At 36.0% G+C, this 17,317-nt stretch overlaps 1 protein-coding gene across 3 annotated transcripts in view; it reads right to left on the bottom strand.

Annotated features, from left to right (window-relative positions):
- Positions 1-17,317, bottom strand: part of TATDN1 (TatD DNase domain containing 1) — a 31,942-nt gene that overhangs the window by 1,969 nt on the left and 12,656 nt on the right. For 2 of the 3 annotated variants that reach the window (XM_069465421.1, XM_069465422.1), the window contains 7 exons: positions 16,975-17,118; positions 16,833-16,875; positions 10,495-10,580; positions 10,366-10,406; positions 7,923-7,999; positions 3,907-3,977; positions 1,804-1,930 (listed from right to left, as the gene is read on the bottom strand). In XM_069465421.1, the coding sequence (XP_069321522.1) occupies positions 1,804-1,930; positions 3,907-3,977; positions 7,923-7,999; positions 10,366-10,406; positions 10,495-10,580; positions 16,833-16,875; positions 16,975-17,118 (589 nt within the window). The remainder of the gene's footprint in view (positions 1-1,803; positions 1,931-3,906; positions 3,978-7,922; positions 8,000-10,365; positions 10,407-10,494; positions 10,581-16,832; positions 16,876-16,974; positions 17,119-17,317) is intronic. The other variant, XM_069465423.1, reaches the window with a different exon arrangement.

Genomic DNA, 17,317 nt, shown 5'->3' with positions numbered 1-17,317 from the left:
CTTACTTCTATAACAGCAGCGCTACCATCTTGGACTGCTCTGCTTGTGTGCTCCAGGAGGGCAGGGGCTCTTGTCTGACTCACTGAACGCCTTATCCAAAGTGCCTGACACAGTGTACCTATTCATCTGGTAGATGGATAAGGGGAGGGACTGTCTTGACTCTTGTGTAGCCTTAGTAACTTACATCTTTCCTAACATATGGCGGGAACTCCAGAATGTCTGTTTCAAAGAATTTATATCTAAAAGAGTAGAAAGACCTCTATAAAAATAATTAGAAGGTAAAAGTTAACAGAATAGAGGTTGGTAAAAATGACTCTGTAAATAGGAATTAATTTGCTAATTCGTAATAGTAGATTAAAGATAGGTATATTTTTGAAATGTGGTTAAAATTTTTCAGCTTACAAATGGTGATTTCTCCTGAGCTCTGCTTACTCAGCTTATTGAAAAACAGGTATTCCTGATTGCAGCTGATACCCAAGCCTTCACTGTTCTTAACAGGCTACACGCAAAAAACACCTTGAAATTTTATAGCTAAAGTCAACAGCTATAATTTTACGTAAGATTAAGGCAGTATAGAAAACCGATTTGTATATACTTTTGGCAACGAAATATTTCCCCTAAACTGGCTGCTGGCAAAATACCAGTTACTTGTTTCTAGTGTCCTCTGAGATCTCCAAAGAATTAGAAATACTGTCTCCCGACTGAATTTGCAAGTATCTACATTTCATAAAAATTACAAGTGATTTTTTACTAACCAGAATTTGAATATATTCCTCACCCTATAGGTTTTAAAGCATTCAGTTATTCAGTTTTAAAGTCTTTGCCAGCACAAGCATGTTATTAATGGAAAAGAACCTTTCAAATATGTTTTTATAGGACAATTCTTTAATTTTTGCCTGCTGAATTTTAGGTTTGGCTTAACTAATACTATTTACCTATTAGAAATGACTAATAAAGATGGTGCATATGGAAGGTATTATTACAGTATAAAAGTAACAATCCAATATTAATTTTTATGAATGTTATAAATATGCCCCGTTGTCTGAACTGGTAAATCATACTAGATTGATATATTCTAGATTTAAATTGTCTGTGCAAACAAAAGAGATTATGTGCCCACTAAAATGATTTAACCAACTTTTCCTATTTTGTTATAATATTCCTTATAGCTATTTGACAGATGGCTAACAGCCCCTCTTTTCACCTGTGCTATAGATTATAATTAAAAAAAAAAAAAATATCCTGAGTTACTATTTGCTTAGGAAACAAAATGCTCTGAAGTTCTGCCCTTATTTTTTTTTTTTTTTCCAGTTTGGAAAAAGGAACTCCTATCAATTGTCCTTTTGTTCCAAGGCTTAAAGAAATGTGTTGTTTTTTTGGATAAATTCAGGTTGTCAAATCATTTAAAATGCAGATATTATTAACAAAAAGGTATGCTAAAGCTTCTTGTTACAGAATAGTAACAGGGAAGTTGCATGAGAACAGAACCTAAACCAGGTAAGGTGATTATACGGATAGCTTTCAGATCTTTTCCGCTCTCCTACAATATATGACAGATGACTTACAATCACATTTATTTCTCACTGCTGAAATAAATCACTTTGGATCAAGAGGGTATGAAAAGAGCTGAGATAGAGCAATTCAGGTGCAAATGCCTCCAAGTCACTGCATTAAAATGGTGGTCTCTGACCTGAAGTTCATTTGGATTTCACAATATGGTAATTTTATCCCTTGAGTTCATTTTTTAAGTGGCATTTGGTGGTTGACTTTAGTGATTTTGAAAACGAGAGCAAAAATACTTACATTATATGGCAGGGCTCATTTCTATCTTTTAAACAGTGCCCATTTTCCCACTTCTTTTTGGTAGGAAATGAAGTTTTTATATATTTTGATCCAGCATGTGTACTTTTGACTCCACACCAAGGTGCATCTAGAGTTAGGCAAAAGAAAGAAAAGTGTCTCTTAAGGCAGTGGTCTCCAACCTTTTTGACACCAGAGAACAGTTTCATGGAAGACAACTTTTCCACAGACTGTGTGTTAGGTATAGAAAAACAAGTGAGAGGTAATGGAAATCAGAAAAACAGAAAGGAGAAAGCACTTATAGAAAAACAGTAAGGAGGAAATGGTTGCGGAAAAATAAAGAGGGAACAGTTATCTTAGTCTTAAAGAATGGGGTAATCAGGCTATGGAACACTGACCACCAGTCAGGGAAGGGAAAAAAACACCATGAGCAAGTTATAGCACTTTCCCCACCATACGTGTATTAGAAAGAATGACTGAAACATAACCTTTAAGTCATGTCCATATCCAGAAAGAATTCAGTCCCCAAAACAATGACGTATAGTCATGAATAGTTATAATTAACCTTTACTAAACCTAATGTATAAAAGGAAAAACAGAAAAGTCAACAGTGTCTTCTCCTCTCACGGAGACAGACCCATTTCCCCTTAGGAAATGAGCTTTCACTCTGCATCCTTAAACTTTACTCACAATAAATTCTTCATGCATACTTGCTAAGCGTTTGTCATCTCTCTCCATCACCCCGGCCAAGGCTTGTGATTCCTCCAACCAGGAGCCCAAGAACTGGGGAAACACTTCAAAGTCCAGCTGTGGACTGAACCATGACATGGGGGTGGGGTGTCATGGGAGGGGGTGTTGGGTGCGGAGCTCAGGCAGTGATGCGCAGCCTGTTTCCTAACAGGCCATGGACTAGTACTGGGCCACACCCCGGGGACGCAGTGACTTAAGGGGTTTACCTTTTAAAATTGATTTTTATGAACATTATCAAACTAATTATATAACCGCTAAGTTATAAGCAATGATTCAGCTCCCCAAATGGCAAATTATATGCAACAGAAAACATTCTAAGAAAAGCACAAAATGAAATCTTGAATTGTATCTTAAATGCTTTCTCTAAGACTTTTATCCCTTTTTTTCTGCTAATATTGTTGGTATATAGCATGCTTTAAAAAAAAAAAAAAAAAGACCTAAACCTAAAAGAAGTAAAATTGTAACATGAAAACATTTCAGTTTAACAAATGTCTGTAATAGCCTCTACTGAATGTGAAGCAGTGTTTTTGAATACTTAGTTTTTTAAATAAAGAATTTTAATAGCTTATGCATTTTAGAAGCATTGCACTTTTAATAAAATCATTTCATTTTCATGACTGCTCAAGGAAATAAACCTGATTTCTCCAGAATGGCTATCTTGACTTTCCTAAAGTCCATTGTGTAAGGAGAATCTTGAGTTACAGGGTTTAGGTAAAAGTTTTAGCTTTTAACCTTGTTTTATTTATTTATTTTTTACTTAGAGAAGGGGTCTTGCTATGTTGCTGGACTTGAACTCCTGGGCTCAATCGATTGATCCTCCAGTCTCAGCTTCCCGAATAGCGGAACTACAGGCATGTTGTGCCACCATGCCTGGCTCTTTGTTTTAAGAGGCAACCAGGTTCTAAAATTCTTATAGTAAACCAATTTAAGTTTTTGCACTGTAAAAAGTGCTATGCAATCAAGCCATTATAAAGACATTGCATAAAAAAAAAAAAATTCTGAATAGACTTTGAAACCCTGAGGTTCCTTAGAACCCTGAGTTCTTAGTGAAGACTCCTTATTTAATTAAATATTCATAACCACAACCTCCTTAGTTATCACATATTCTGACATCCCCTTTTTTAAGTGCTTAGACTTAGGCAAACTTATACAATTGAAAAAAGAATCATCCGAATATTTTTCCATCAATTGATAACCTCCAAGGTTCTTCTGAAAAGTATTAATGCTGGCTGAGGTTGAGCATGCCGTTTTATAGAAAATATTTGTTCACTTCAGTAAACCTGATGTCAGATTTCTGTCTCTAGTTTTTTTTGTTATGGTTTAATAGGAAACTTAAAGTTCTGAAAGCAAACTTACCTGTCTCAATCATTAATTTTTCACTAGGTATTGACTTCAAAACTTCCAAATTATTCTCAGTTTTCAGGGAGCTTAAAAAAAGTGTATATATTTATTTTAAAAGGTAACATTTAATGAATAACTTTTTTTCATATCACAAATTTATCTACAACATTACAAAACTAACCCAAAACCCCATAACAAATTTTGTTTTCAGTATACTTTAGAAAGTATTAATATTTACACACTCCCATCCTTCATAGAATCCAGAGTAAGATCTGTTTTAACCAGATCTGCCTTTAGGAGCTATAATTTTTTATGTTACCAGTTGGCTCTCAATAGCTTTATGTATCACTCTAAGTAAAATTTAACTTTTTTAAAGAATTCATTTGCTTCTCGAGTGATTTGTGTAATAAGAGGTGCTCATAAGGCTGTTAATTTTCATATTTTTAACTTTCCATTTTCAGCCCGAGACAGACTGGATTACTGCTCCTAATGCTTCACTCTCCTCCAACAGAATCATCTATCCCTGTGCCCTTGCCATGGTTTCTTATTAGGAAGTATTAACTCTACTTGAATCTGGCCTTGGCCTCAAGACTTGGTCTGGCCAATGGGATAACATGGCCATAGGCTTGAAAGGTACTTTAGTGGTCTGGATGGCACCCTGGTGATCCTAGAGTAGCAAGCAGGGAGTAGTTAAATGGCCTGCATTTAAAAGCTAAGTGACCTAAATGCTATGTGCCTGTAGAGAAAGACACAGCAGAAAAGAAAAACAATTCACCTAAGAAAGTTGGAAGAACTAGGTACAGTACCTAGAAAGCTGGTGGGATAAGGCACAGGATTGAAATGGGGATTGTCTGAAAATCTTGTAAAGAGAAGGTAGGGTTCCCAAGTTATGTACCCATGACTTGGTACAGAAAGAGGAGCGTAGGGTTTCCAGAGAACCCCAAATCAGAGAGACTGGGCTGGAGAATAAGCGCAGAGGAGCAATGGGGGACGGTGTGGGACTGAAGCTGGAGACTGGGACTGCCCACCGAACAGTGAGACCCTCTAACCCATCTTGCTCCAGAACACTGCCAGGTACTTTTATAAATTCCCCACTCCACTTTTCCAGCAGGGATCAGAAGATGCCTTTCTGGAGCAACTGAACCAATCCAGAAAAAGATCTCTACAACATGACATTTGGGAATCCCTAGTGAAAATGCCACTTAGCCATCTGAGCCTGCCAGTTGCTGGCCTGCCTCCCACAGCTTCCAAAAGGCTTTTTAAAAAAATAGTGAAGGACTGCCTGACATTTGAAGAAAGTCTCCATCATGTCAGAGACCAAAATAAAGAGGAAAAAAGACTGAGGAAATAAAAGCAGTAAGGCATGCAGAAAATAACTCTAAACTAATTCATATCTTTAGAGAGAAGAGAAGACACTGCATCTGTCAAAGAAGATTGTGGTATAAATAAGACAGCTTTCAGAGATAGGGGGGAAAAAAAGCTGAAGTCAGTTTGATTTAAAACGTTGAAAGACACAGCACTTTTCTGGAAGCAGGAAAAAAAATAGAGATAGGAGAAAGAAAACATAAGAATACCAGACTAATCAGTGTGGGATGTCCAAAGAAAGAACAGAAAACCACACCAAAAAAAAAAAAAAAAAAAATCAAAATTCCCAAGGACTGACAAAGATGAGCTTCCAGGTGGAAAGGGCCAGTAAGAGAGCAGCAGAATGAATGACAAAAAAACCCATCAAAACACATCTTAGTGAAGTTTTACAAAACCAGAGATAACTAAAACCTTCCACAGAAAAAAAAGTAGGTCAGAGGGAAAGGACTGGGAATCAGAACAGCAATCAACATCTCATCAACGCTGAAACCTATTAACAGGACAGTGTAAATTCTCAGTGAAAATGATTTCTTTATTATTATTATTTTTTTCTGTAGAGATAGGGGTCTTGCTATGTTCCCAGGCTGGAGTGCAGTGGCTATTGACAGGTGCGGTCATAGCACACCGTATCCTCGAACTCCTGGGCTCAATCGATCCTCCAGTATCAGCCTCCTGAGTGGCTGAAACTACATGCGTGCCCAGAAAATGATCTCTAATCTAGAATTTTATGCTGAGAAAAACTATCAACCAAAAGTGGGTCTCCCCTGCCCACTTTTATTAACTATGCAGGCAAACTTTTAAGAGGAAAAGTAGAATGAATTCATTTTCAAACATGCAAAATCTCAAAAAATTTACTTCCCATGAAAACTTTCTCAGGAGGATATTAGAGAATGTGTTCCACCAAAACAAACAAAAAATACATAGGATCTAAAAATAGTTCTATTACAGAAGAGACTCTTGTCTAACTGAAACAAAAAGATGGAAGGGTCTAGAACTAATGAAAGAGATTATGTAGATAGGCTTGCGCATGTGGAAAAACAGATAAAGGCATTTCACAGAGCTGTGGAAAGTGAGATTAGGGCTTCAAGTTTTGAAGAAGGCCAAGTAAATAAAAACATGAAGTCAATTACTCCAGGAAAACAAAAAGTGATACAAGAAAAGAATTGCAAGCATGGTATATCACATAACTCAGGAGTCAACAATATTTATAGAGACATAATTAAAATATATATGCATATAACCAAAAATTCTGAAACAGCTACATTGAGGGGAATATGGAAGGAATAATGGAGGTGGGGGATGATGAGAATAGACAAGGAGATGAATCAAGAGATAATAGTATATGCATATTATTTAGAAATATGACTACAAATAGCAAAGTGATTGCCTCTGGAAAAGCTGACTTAGGGGTAGGAGCTTGCTGGGGGGACTCTGATATTTGTTTATAAGTCTTTTAGTACTACTTGAATTTTTAATCCCTATGCATGTATTGTTTCTCACATTAATTTATAAATTAATTAAAGCATTAATTTAAATATGAAAGAAGCATCTAGGGCAGTTAAACTCTGAACTCTATAGCAAATAAGTAATTCCATGATACTGTTTCCCTACGATTTTTTTTTTTTTTTTTTTGAGACAGAGTCTCACTCTGTTGCCCAGGCTAGAGTGAGTGCCGTGGCGTCAGCCTAGCTCACAGCAACCTCAAACTCCTGAGCTCAAGCGATCCTCCTGTCTCAGCCTCCCGAGTAGCTGGGACTACAGGCATGCGCCACCATGCCCGGCTAATTTTTTCTATATATATTTTTAGCTGTCCATATAATTTCTTTCTATTTTTAGTAGAGGTGGGGTCTCGCTCTTGCTCAGGCTGGTCTTGAACTCCTGAGCTCAAACGATCCGCCCACCTCGGCCTCCCAGAGTGCTAGGATTACAGGCGTGAGCCACCGCGTCCGGCCTCCCTACGATTTTAGTCAAAAATAATATAATCAGAAAACTAATAAGGGATTGAAACACTAAAGAGGGAAAGTAAGTCTTATACTATTTTGCAATTTATTTAATGAGCTACACTGACATCCTGTGAAAAGACACTGGTGGAAATTCTTATATAGTTGACAGAACAAGCCCAGGACCTAGCTACGCTAGCTGACTGTACGGAGTGTATTAGGTTTAGTATGGTGTTACAGCAGAAAGGTCACCGAGTGAGGAGCCAGAGGACACAGGTTCTCAGACTTGGAGAAACTCTATACCTGTTTGTTAACTTCTTTGAGCTTTGGTTTCTTGGTTTATTGTTACAGAATAAACTCTCCCACGGTCAGACATGACATGTGTATATGTATATGTAATGCTGTGAACACATGTTTTAAAGGGATCAAATGACCTGAAAATGAATTGGATTGCTAGAGAAAGCTAGCTGCTGATCTCCACACAGAATTGTTTTCCATTATTAGAACACAGGGTAATGGTCATACTTTCAAAGTTTAACTTGTAATAGTAATGTACTGTTTAATTTCTTAGGTAAATAATTACTGTAACTCCCAGGCAAAGATCAATTCAAAACACACACAAACTTTAATAAAAATAAAATTTTGTCAGCAATTCACTGTAAAACAATTTAAGAAATCTGCTTAAATAAAGGTTAAAAATAAAAACAAAAACAACCAAGAACGTACCAACCATTAAACCCTATATAAAGATCCAAGTCAATCAAAGCAGCTGCTGCTTCCTTGGTACCATCAAATGAATGCACCTAGGGACATACAGGCATAATTTTATTATAATAATTACTCTTTAAAATCTAAATAGCATAATAAGACTTTCTAAGCAGAAATATACATACATGTAAGGGTTTCTGGACCACAGAGTTTCAAATGTGGTGGCCTTTACAGGTTTTATTTTCAAATCAGATTTCACCTGTTTATAATCTGTCATCTCCAATGACACGAGACATGGAATTAGCTGCCTAGAATTTACCCCTTTACATTTTGATGTCTCTGCACCAATACTTCAGGACCTCCAGGAAGGGGTACAGGGGTAGGGAGCCATATTCTTAGGCAAAAGCATGAGGAAAGGTTAGAAATGTTATAACACCATTTAAAATATATTTTCAAATATCCTTGAATTTTTCTGTTAAAAGATACCCTTTTCTAGAAGAGAAATGACTTTTAAGAGGCAAGTTTTAAGAAGCTGTATAAAGAGGTGAGAATGTTGCTCAAAAGTGTAAACTGTTACATAATCAATAATATCAACTCAGCAGGCAGAAAGGATTAAGATGATGTTTTTCTCCTTTACAGACACAGGGGTTAAGGCGGAGCTTATACTTGAGATGTAGTTATGTAATCAAAAACAACAAATAATAACACTCCTTTAAAAAGTAAGGTCACCTAACAAGTGATGTCACATTACTACTAAGTCCAGAGATTGGACACACTATAGATAACATATTTCTCAACAGTAAAGAAATGTGCACTACATAGCTGCCCGTACAGGGCTTATTCTTTCCCTCAGCATTTCCAGCTGACTAGAAAAGGCAGCCTCCGTTAATATCAACATAATTTTAAATGTGACTCCTCATAGACCATTCCAGAAACTTAGTTACTAATTCTTTGTTTGGCAATTTCTTTTTGGAAAAAAATTTAAAAATTAAGTTGGATTTGTTGTTGCTTTTGTTAATTTTTTAAAACTATTATAGAATCACCCAAGTAAATTCTTACTTAGAAATCAAGCTAAGGGCCTAGAGATAAGAGTTTGAAGGTTATGATAAATGCCACCAGTAATCCCAAGGGAATTAATTAAAATTTCTTTCAATTCCCAAGTACAGTTTCTAAAGGATAAATTACAGAGTCAGCAAACTACAGAAAAATGTGCACAGTAATATTAACATCACAGCACTGCAGAATGCATACATCTTACTAGTATGAGGAATGAAACATGAGGCAGAGGCTAAAACCTTGAGAAACTATATATGAAACTGTCAAAGCAAGGCAGTATGGGTATACAGTAAGTATTCAGTGCTATTTCCTCTTTCCTTAGTTGGCATAGTGTAACTGTGATTTTATATACCTGGATGTTAGCTTTTTTGCTGGAGATAGTTTCTCCTGAAATTGTACATGAAAATTTGTATATCTGAGCATTTTTTCTAAGGCAGATTCTCAAAGGGGTCCATGATCCAAGAAATTAAAAATCACTGCTATAGATAACCTAAGTGGTGGGTAGATAATATTTATGGGAAATGTCTCAATAATAATGACTGAAATGACCATATGGGAGAAGTGTTTAGAGCAGAATGCAAATTACAGAAAGGAGAATAAGGCTCTAGATCTAAGTGCTAATGGTAAATGAATACAGCTGACAAGAAATTACAATGGCAAACCTGAAATAAATGGTAAAATATTTTAAAATGTTATAAAACTTAGTTTATATTTTGTTCAAAATTTAGACTGAAGAACATTTAAGAATGGCTAATGGAAAAGACAGATAAAAAATATTATGTACAGTATTAGAATGTGCAGAAGTAAATTCACAGGGTTTTTCTTCTGAATAGAATTCTGTATTAATTCTCATACTTTAACAAAGGAACTAAAATTAAAACTGTGATTTATGTTTGTATCATATCTGGCCCATAAATTCAAGAGTCAATTTCCAAAGCCTTCAAATAATGGGAAAAGAAGCTTAATAACTTTATTGTGAATGTTTGAACTGGAGGCCAACCTTAATAACCAAGATGCTTTTATGTGTCACATAAAGATCACATATCCTTTATCCAAAATGCCTGGAATCAGAAGTGCTTTAGGTTTTGGATTTTTTTTCCTTGAAAGCTGGAATATTTGATATCTTGGGGATGGGACCCAAGTCTAAACATGAAATTCATTTATGTTTTGTCTACATCTTATAAACATAGGCTGAAGGTAATTTTATACAATATTTTAAACAATTCTGTGCATGAAACAAAGTTTATGTACACTGAACCATCAGAAAGCAAAGGTGTCACCATCTCCTGTCAGTGCTCAAAAAGTTTCAGATTTTGGAACATTTTGGACTTAGGAGCATTTTGGATTTTGGATTTTTGGGTTAGGGATGATCAACCTGTATTAAAAACAACTATTTTATACTTACCACTCCTCCTACACACCGATCTCTATTTCTTTTCATTATGTCTGTGAATTAAAATTAGAAAACTTTTAGCAAATAGCTTTACGTCTAAAAACTTCTTAAATTCTAAGTGAGATTTTAGTTTGAACTCACCCAAAAATTCAGCATGTGAGTTTCGACAATGAAGAAACATTGGTAATTTTGTTTGTTCTGACAATTCAAACTGTTTTTCAAAGTATCTGCATAATGCAAAAAAAATTTCCTTGTTAAAAATTTTAAGCATGAGAAAGATAATTATGTCAAATGATTTTTTTAATTAAAGGAATTTATTTTCTAGAAATTACAGAATGGAAATAGTAAATTCAGACATTTAAAACACTTCAGGCTTAGCAGAGGGTTTTTATTAGCATGCAGCTTCTGGAAAGGGATATTTCATTTTCTGGGCTTACAAAATTATTTTGAGGAAAACAAGCTGCTGGCTCCTTGCTGCTCAAGCTTGCTGAGCATTGTCAGTGGGAAGCAACTCACTTACGTGAGAAGCCAGGCAGAGCTTCATACTGAGTGTTCTTCTATTCCATTTTGTAACCAGATTTTTTTATGTGCTGTTATTAAAAAAAAAAATTACTGCCACTGAGCCAAAAGAACAAGGATTCCCTTAAAAATGAAATCTAAGTATTTGCTAAATAGCACAAAACTGAATTGCACTATTTTTCAAAAAATGAAAATTGTATGATAAAGTGATAGCCCTGACTATTGTAGAGTACGGTATATAAAGGTTTTTCCAAGTGCCACATATCATTATCTCATTTGATCTTCAAAATAACCCTAGGGCAGCTGGGCATGGTGGCATGGTGCCTGCAGTCCCAGCAACTTGGGAGGCTGAGGTGGGAGGATTGGATAGCTTAAACCCAGAATTTCGAGACCAGCCTGGGCAACATAGACCCCATCTCAAAAATAAAATAAAGAATACAATACAATACAAATAACCCTAGGACAAGAGAGGGGTAGTATTTCGTTCAAGATCACAACACATGATGTGGCAAACTTGGAATCAGAATTTTAGTGCTCTAATTCCAAGTCCAGCCCAAATGACCTAAAACAGTTACATTTTTAAGAAGCTTCTTCCTGTTCCCAGACAATATCCAGAGGAAATAATAGGTGGGGTGTTGTATTTGTTTTTTCATTTCGACACAATGCTCCCCTGGCTCTCATTAATGGTCACATAGGTTTAACTGAAATTAGGATGACAGTTGGCTTATTATTTTCTTAAATGGATTTATTTCTTCTAGGTCTTTTAATTTTGGAGAACAATTTCTCTGTGTTTAATTAAACCTCTTTTGCTGTATTTTCCTGTATCTTGTCTCCAGATGTGCAGGACTATTTTCCTGGAGTATCCCTTTGCCCTCTTGAACATGCCAAATTTTAAAATTAGAAATATACTTTTTAAAGAAACAGTCTTCCTACAATTGGTGGTCTGTCTTTATTACCCAATGTTTGAGTTTTTAGTCACCTTTTCAGATTCTGCTGGGTCAGAATAAGGAAAAATATTTTGTTTTAGTTAACAAAGTGCTGAAATTTTGCAGTGTAGGAAATATCTATAAAAACTGGGAGACAAAAAGATTTTAAGAATTATTGCTAGTCACTATTTCCATAAACTCTAAAGTAATCCAAATGTCAGCAACTATTTAAATGTGCTCTAGCCATTACATAAACTTTCCTATATATTTGGCTTCTGGCTATACACAGCAGGCAGTACTCTCCACTTGGTGTTCACTGCTTTATACAGTGCTGATAATTTTTTCCACATACAATTCCATGGACCAAGCCACATGACCAAGCTACAAATTTACAGAATCTAATGGTCAGTTTGGAAATTAGCTTCCTATACCAGAGTAGGCAAAAGTATAAATTATGAAAATAACAGAAGCCTAAGCAATGTGCCCACAGAACTTTACATAATTTGAGGGGGAAAAAAGGTCCCTAAGTTCAAGCTAGCTAAGTATCATAAGGAAGCCATGAGGCAAAATGATACAAATTGATAATGATACAAATTGAGGCTAACTGGTACTTAACACCAAATGACTACCACCCTTAAAGAAGAAAAAGCTACCATGGTAACTAGACATAACAATAAAAGTAATAGGGCAGGAAATGGCATCTATTAAGAGACTTCTCTGCCTGTTTCACTTGTAATTTTTTTTTAGGTTTATTAATGAAAATCATTATTTACTTGAGTTAGATTTGCTCATCTTAGTGAAGATGTCATTTGCTTCTGATTGTATTACTGCTTTTTACAGTTTAGGGTTAACACTACCTAAGGAGAAGAGCTTGAAAAATTCAACCTCAGAGTAGCAGTTATTAATTAGGATTGAAGCGAATCCAAAAAGCCCAGAGAATTACACTAGTATACCTTAACACAAGGTTCCCTCCTCTGTAAGCTGGATGATGGAAAGGATGGCCTCAAACTCTCATCTTTAGGGTCCCCCAAATCCGTAAAGGATTATTTTGAAAGTCTGTCTTCTTTATTTTTCTTCTTAAAGACCTGCACAGTATTAACATTTTAAAGATCCCCCAAAAAATGCCCAAAGCAAATTCCTCCTACCCAAGAGAACAGAGCTCTAAATTGCAACAAGGAAAGGAGAGTAGCATAAGGCAGAGAATTGAAAATACAGGGTATGGTTTAAAGGATAAACTTTCCATAACTAAATCAGGCCTTTCCTTGTTTTAATTTTTTGCTTTGCTTTCTTGTTCTTTAAAAAATACTTCTCAAAAATCCCAGACAAAAACTATAGCTGGTATTTTCCCTTAGGTTGGTAATATTTCTAGAAAGCATAATCTAACAATGGCTATGATTTTATGAGTACTTACTCTGTACTACGATGGGCTTTATATACCATATGTTAAGGAAGGTAGGCATCGTATCCCCTTTTTAGAGATGAGGAAATTGAGATGTACAAAGGGATAGACAGCCACCAATGGCAGTTATAAATCACACCCAAAGACCTACCGATGCCAACCACCATACTTTTAACACTATGTTACATACTGCCTTTACTTCTCATAATTTTTCAGATACTATATCTATTGTACATTGATTTTTCTGTCTTGTCTCCTAATCCATTGTACTACTTTCTATTTTTCTTTTCTTATACATTTTTCCTGACTACATTTTTACTTAAAACCAAAAACAAATCATACACTGGTTAATTGCTTCAGATGGTATAACACAAAGACCAAGATCTGAATTCTCCCAAGAATAAACCCAATAGTGAAAGCTGAATTATAGGCTTTTTTGTCCATGCTACTCTGTAGAAATCAGAAAGAATCCTCCCTCTTTGTTAAACATTCAACAAACATTCACTAAGTACTTACCATATGCTGAGAGTGCTGTGCTAAGTGCCATGGGAACTATGACATGAGTGAGACTTGGTGTGTGCCTTCGAAGAACTCAAAGACACTGGTCTGTTGTGGGAGGGGAAGGATAACTTAAACGTATTTTCAGTATGATGTGATAAGCACTGAAACAAGTGCAGAGTGCTGTGTAAACACAGAATAGGGGATGCACGCTGTTAGTACACGCTCATGGAAAGGGAGGGAGTGAGGGGTGGAGGATGTGTGTATTTGTTTCTTTAACAACAGTCCAAATGGGATTATTACTGGTGTGTTTTTTCTTACCCACTAGGTCATTCAATGTTTTATTATTAAAAATATAAAAAATTTCAAGTCGAATTGCTTATCTTATCAAAACTTTCAGCCTACTTTACTTTGTTCTTAGCTTATCCTCTCTAGAAGAGGCCCACATCACGTGCTGTCACCTTAGAGAACCCTTCCCTGACTCCCCCAGAAACTTAGTCCTTTTCCCTGCTGTCTACACACCTTTGTGAAAGCACTTCCAATCTATTTTAAATATTTATGCCCTCTCTTGTCTACAAAAGCATAAGACCAAGTCTTATTCTTCTTTGTATCATACTGAGACACTTAGTAATCATTTACTGAATGAAGTGAGTTTGAACTCTCTATTACTGATTAATACTAGCACAATTGGCATGCGTGTTAAAGCATAAGCTTCTATACATACTGTTTTAAGTTCTGATCTTGCCCAGAGGATGGTGAAATATCTCCAGAATAGTAAAGTAAAACAGATAACATCAATGTTTTCATTTAACCCCAAAATTGGGTTTGAAGTATTTATGCTGCATTTTAAAATCAGTTTTAACTCATTCTGGATGAAAAGTCACATGGGCAAGAAAACTTGGGGGATGCCAGGCGTGGTAGCTCACGCCTGTAATCCTAGCACTCTGGGAGGCCAAGGTGGGTGGATCGCTCAAGGTCAGGAGTTCAAGACCAGCCTGAGCAAGAGCGAGACCCTGTCTCTACTAAAAATAGAAAGAAATTATCTGATCAACTAAAAATATATATAGAAAAAATTAGCTGGGCATGCTGGCACATGCCTGTAGTCCCAGCTACTCGGGAGGATGAGGCAGAAGGATTGCTTGAGCCCAGGAGTTTGAGGTTGCTGTGAGCTAGGCTGACGCCACAGCACTCACTCTAGCCCGGGCAACAAAGCGACACTCTGTCTCAAAAAAAAAAAGAAAACTTGGGGGACTCTGCGACTGCATTTGCTTGTCATACACGGAATCTATTTGGTTTACAAGGCTCATCCTGGCTGAAAAAAAGATCACTAAAGTTGAGGAATAATGATCTCTGGGGCTGAACCTAAGAAACTATTAAAGATGACTGTTTTTCTATTTCAATGTGAACATGTGAACTTTTAAGGTTAAGTGAGCTGACCTACATGATATTCAAGAGAGGTATAAGCCTTTACTAACCCTGCTGGTCACCACATGAATGTCCCTGAAACACACAGCCAATGATATACCACAAATTAAACAGTTCTGAAAGGGTTACATAAATGAAAGACCTGAAAGAAAGAGTATGTGTCCACAGAACATCACTCTGACCCATCCTATTCCGCTTGGTTATAGACCTTCACACTCTAGGAATTCTGGAGCTTCAAGTTCAGGGTATGACCGACTCCACTAGTAAATCTGCTCCTTACTATGTGATTTTCAATTCAGGCAGGCATATCAGGGTACAATTTGCAGGGGAGCAGGGCATGGAAGGGGGAGGAAGCATACATTTGGCATTTATAATTTGAAAAATCCCTTCACACCATCAAGCCACTGGATTAATTATACGATCATATCACCATATGACAAAAATTATTAATTATTAAATATCATGATAGAGCTGAATGGTATCTTAGAGAATCTGGCCCTAGTCCTCCTTTGTGTATAAGAAACAAAGGAGAACAGAGGGTTGTTTATTGTGAAAAGTCTCTAGGGACAGAAATTGCACCGAATTCATACTTTTGTATGAGTTCCCAGCAATTGCTGGCATATAGTACTCCCTAAATATTTGTTGAGTAACTAAATCAACCTCCTTTAGAAGCTCAGTCTAATGTTTTATCATCTTGATAATTATGTTTTTGAAATTCAACAAAATGCTCATGTTTTAAAATAAGATTTTGACCTACTTTTTCTTTTCAACCTATAACATTGACCTGCCAGTATGATGATAGGAGCTCCAACTTCAGCTACAGGCAATGGGTTGTAGGAAGTCCTGGAGGCTTAAGAGCTTTGGAGTTTTCTCAGATGCCACCACTCTTAACGTGGATCCTCTTAAAGGATTTTCACAGTTCCAAACTAACCGTATCGAATGCCCAGTAAAAGTAAAATACAATTTTCTAGCTTTGGTGATTTATCCTATATTCCATTTTTAATATCTCTTGCTCTTAAATCATATCCCCCATAACAATTTAATTAATTCCATTGGAATCGTTCATGTATAAGTGCACTTGTGTGGCAATCCTCCTCCCTCAGCCTCCCAAGTCCAAATAGCTGGGACTACAAATATGTGCCACCACATTCAGCTAATTTTTCTTATTTTTTGTAGAGACAGGGTCTCACTATGTTGCCCAGGCTGGTCTCAAACTCCTGTCCTCAAGTGATCCTCCCACCTTGGCCTTCCAAAGTGCTGGGATTACAAGCATGAGCCACCGGGCCTGGCCTGCATTTATTAAACAATAAACACCAAGAAAAGGGTCTCTATCGTATAAAACTCATCCCTTATTTCTAACATTAAAATCAAATTAAATGGTTAATCAATCCGGGAACTATGTACTTCCATTCCTTATGAATTACATGCAAGTATGCATGGAATGTTTCATTTAACTTTTCATATACGAACGGGAAAAACAAAAACATCCTGACACTTAATCCAACTACATTCTTAACTGATAAAAGTTATTTAGGCTGGTCCGAAAGTAGTGAGTTATCTCACTTGATTGTTCACAGTTACAGATTGAACTCCTTGTCCTACTACTTTCCCCCTCCTCACTACTGCACTTGACTAGTCTTAATTTTAAAAAAAAGTTATTTAAAAACATTTAAGATTTTATAATAATTTCTAAAGTCAACAAATTTGCTTACTTGAGCTGAGTATCTTTGGGACAAAACTGTAGTCGGTCAAAATCTTGAAAAGATAAAAAAAGAATAATTACTCATTGACTTATGCATAACAAATCAGTTATTTTCAAATAAAGTCATTCTAAGTGGCCAGGTTGGCACTTACCAAGTCCACATTCCCCTATTGCCACAACTTTCCCCTTATTGTTTTCAGCAAGATTTAACAACTCCATTAAGTAAAGATCAGGGTTACTCTTTTCAAATTCACCACATCTTGTAGGATGACATCCAACTGTACTGAAAAACATATCTAACACAAAATAAAGTCTTAGGGTTATTTTCAAAATATTTTCTCATATTTATATTTAATATGCAAAATGAGAGAATATCAAATAATTTCAAATGGTTTTTAACAATAGCCATAAACTATTCAAACCACCAAAACTGTATTATGTTAATCATGAGAATTTTTGGAATACATGAACAAAGTAGAATATGAATATGAAAAC

The sequence above is a fragment of the Eulemur rufifrons genome, chromosome 3, assembly GCF_041146395.1.
Source record: "Eulemur rufifrons isolate Redbay chromosome 3, OSU_ERuf_1, whole genome shotgun sequence".
Lineage (NCBI taxonomy): Eukaryota > Metazoa > Chordata > Mammalia > Primates > Lemuridae > Eulemur > Eulemur rufifrons.
Note: the sequence above shows the minus strand (reverse complement) of the source record. Positions and strands in the feature narration are given on the sequence as shown.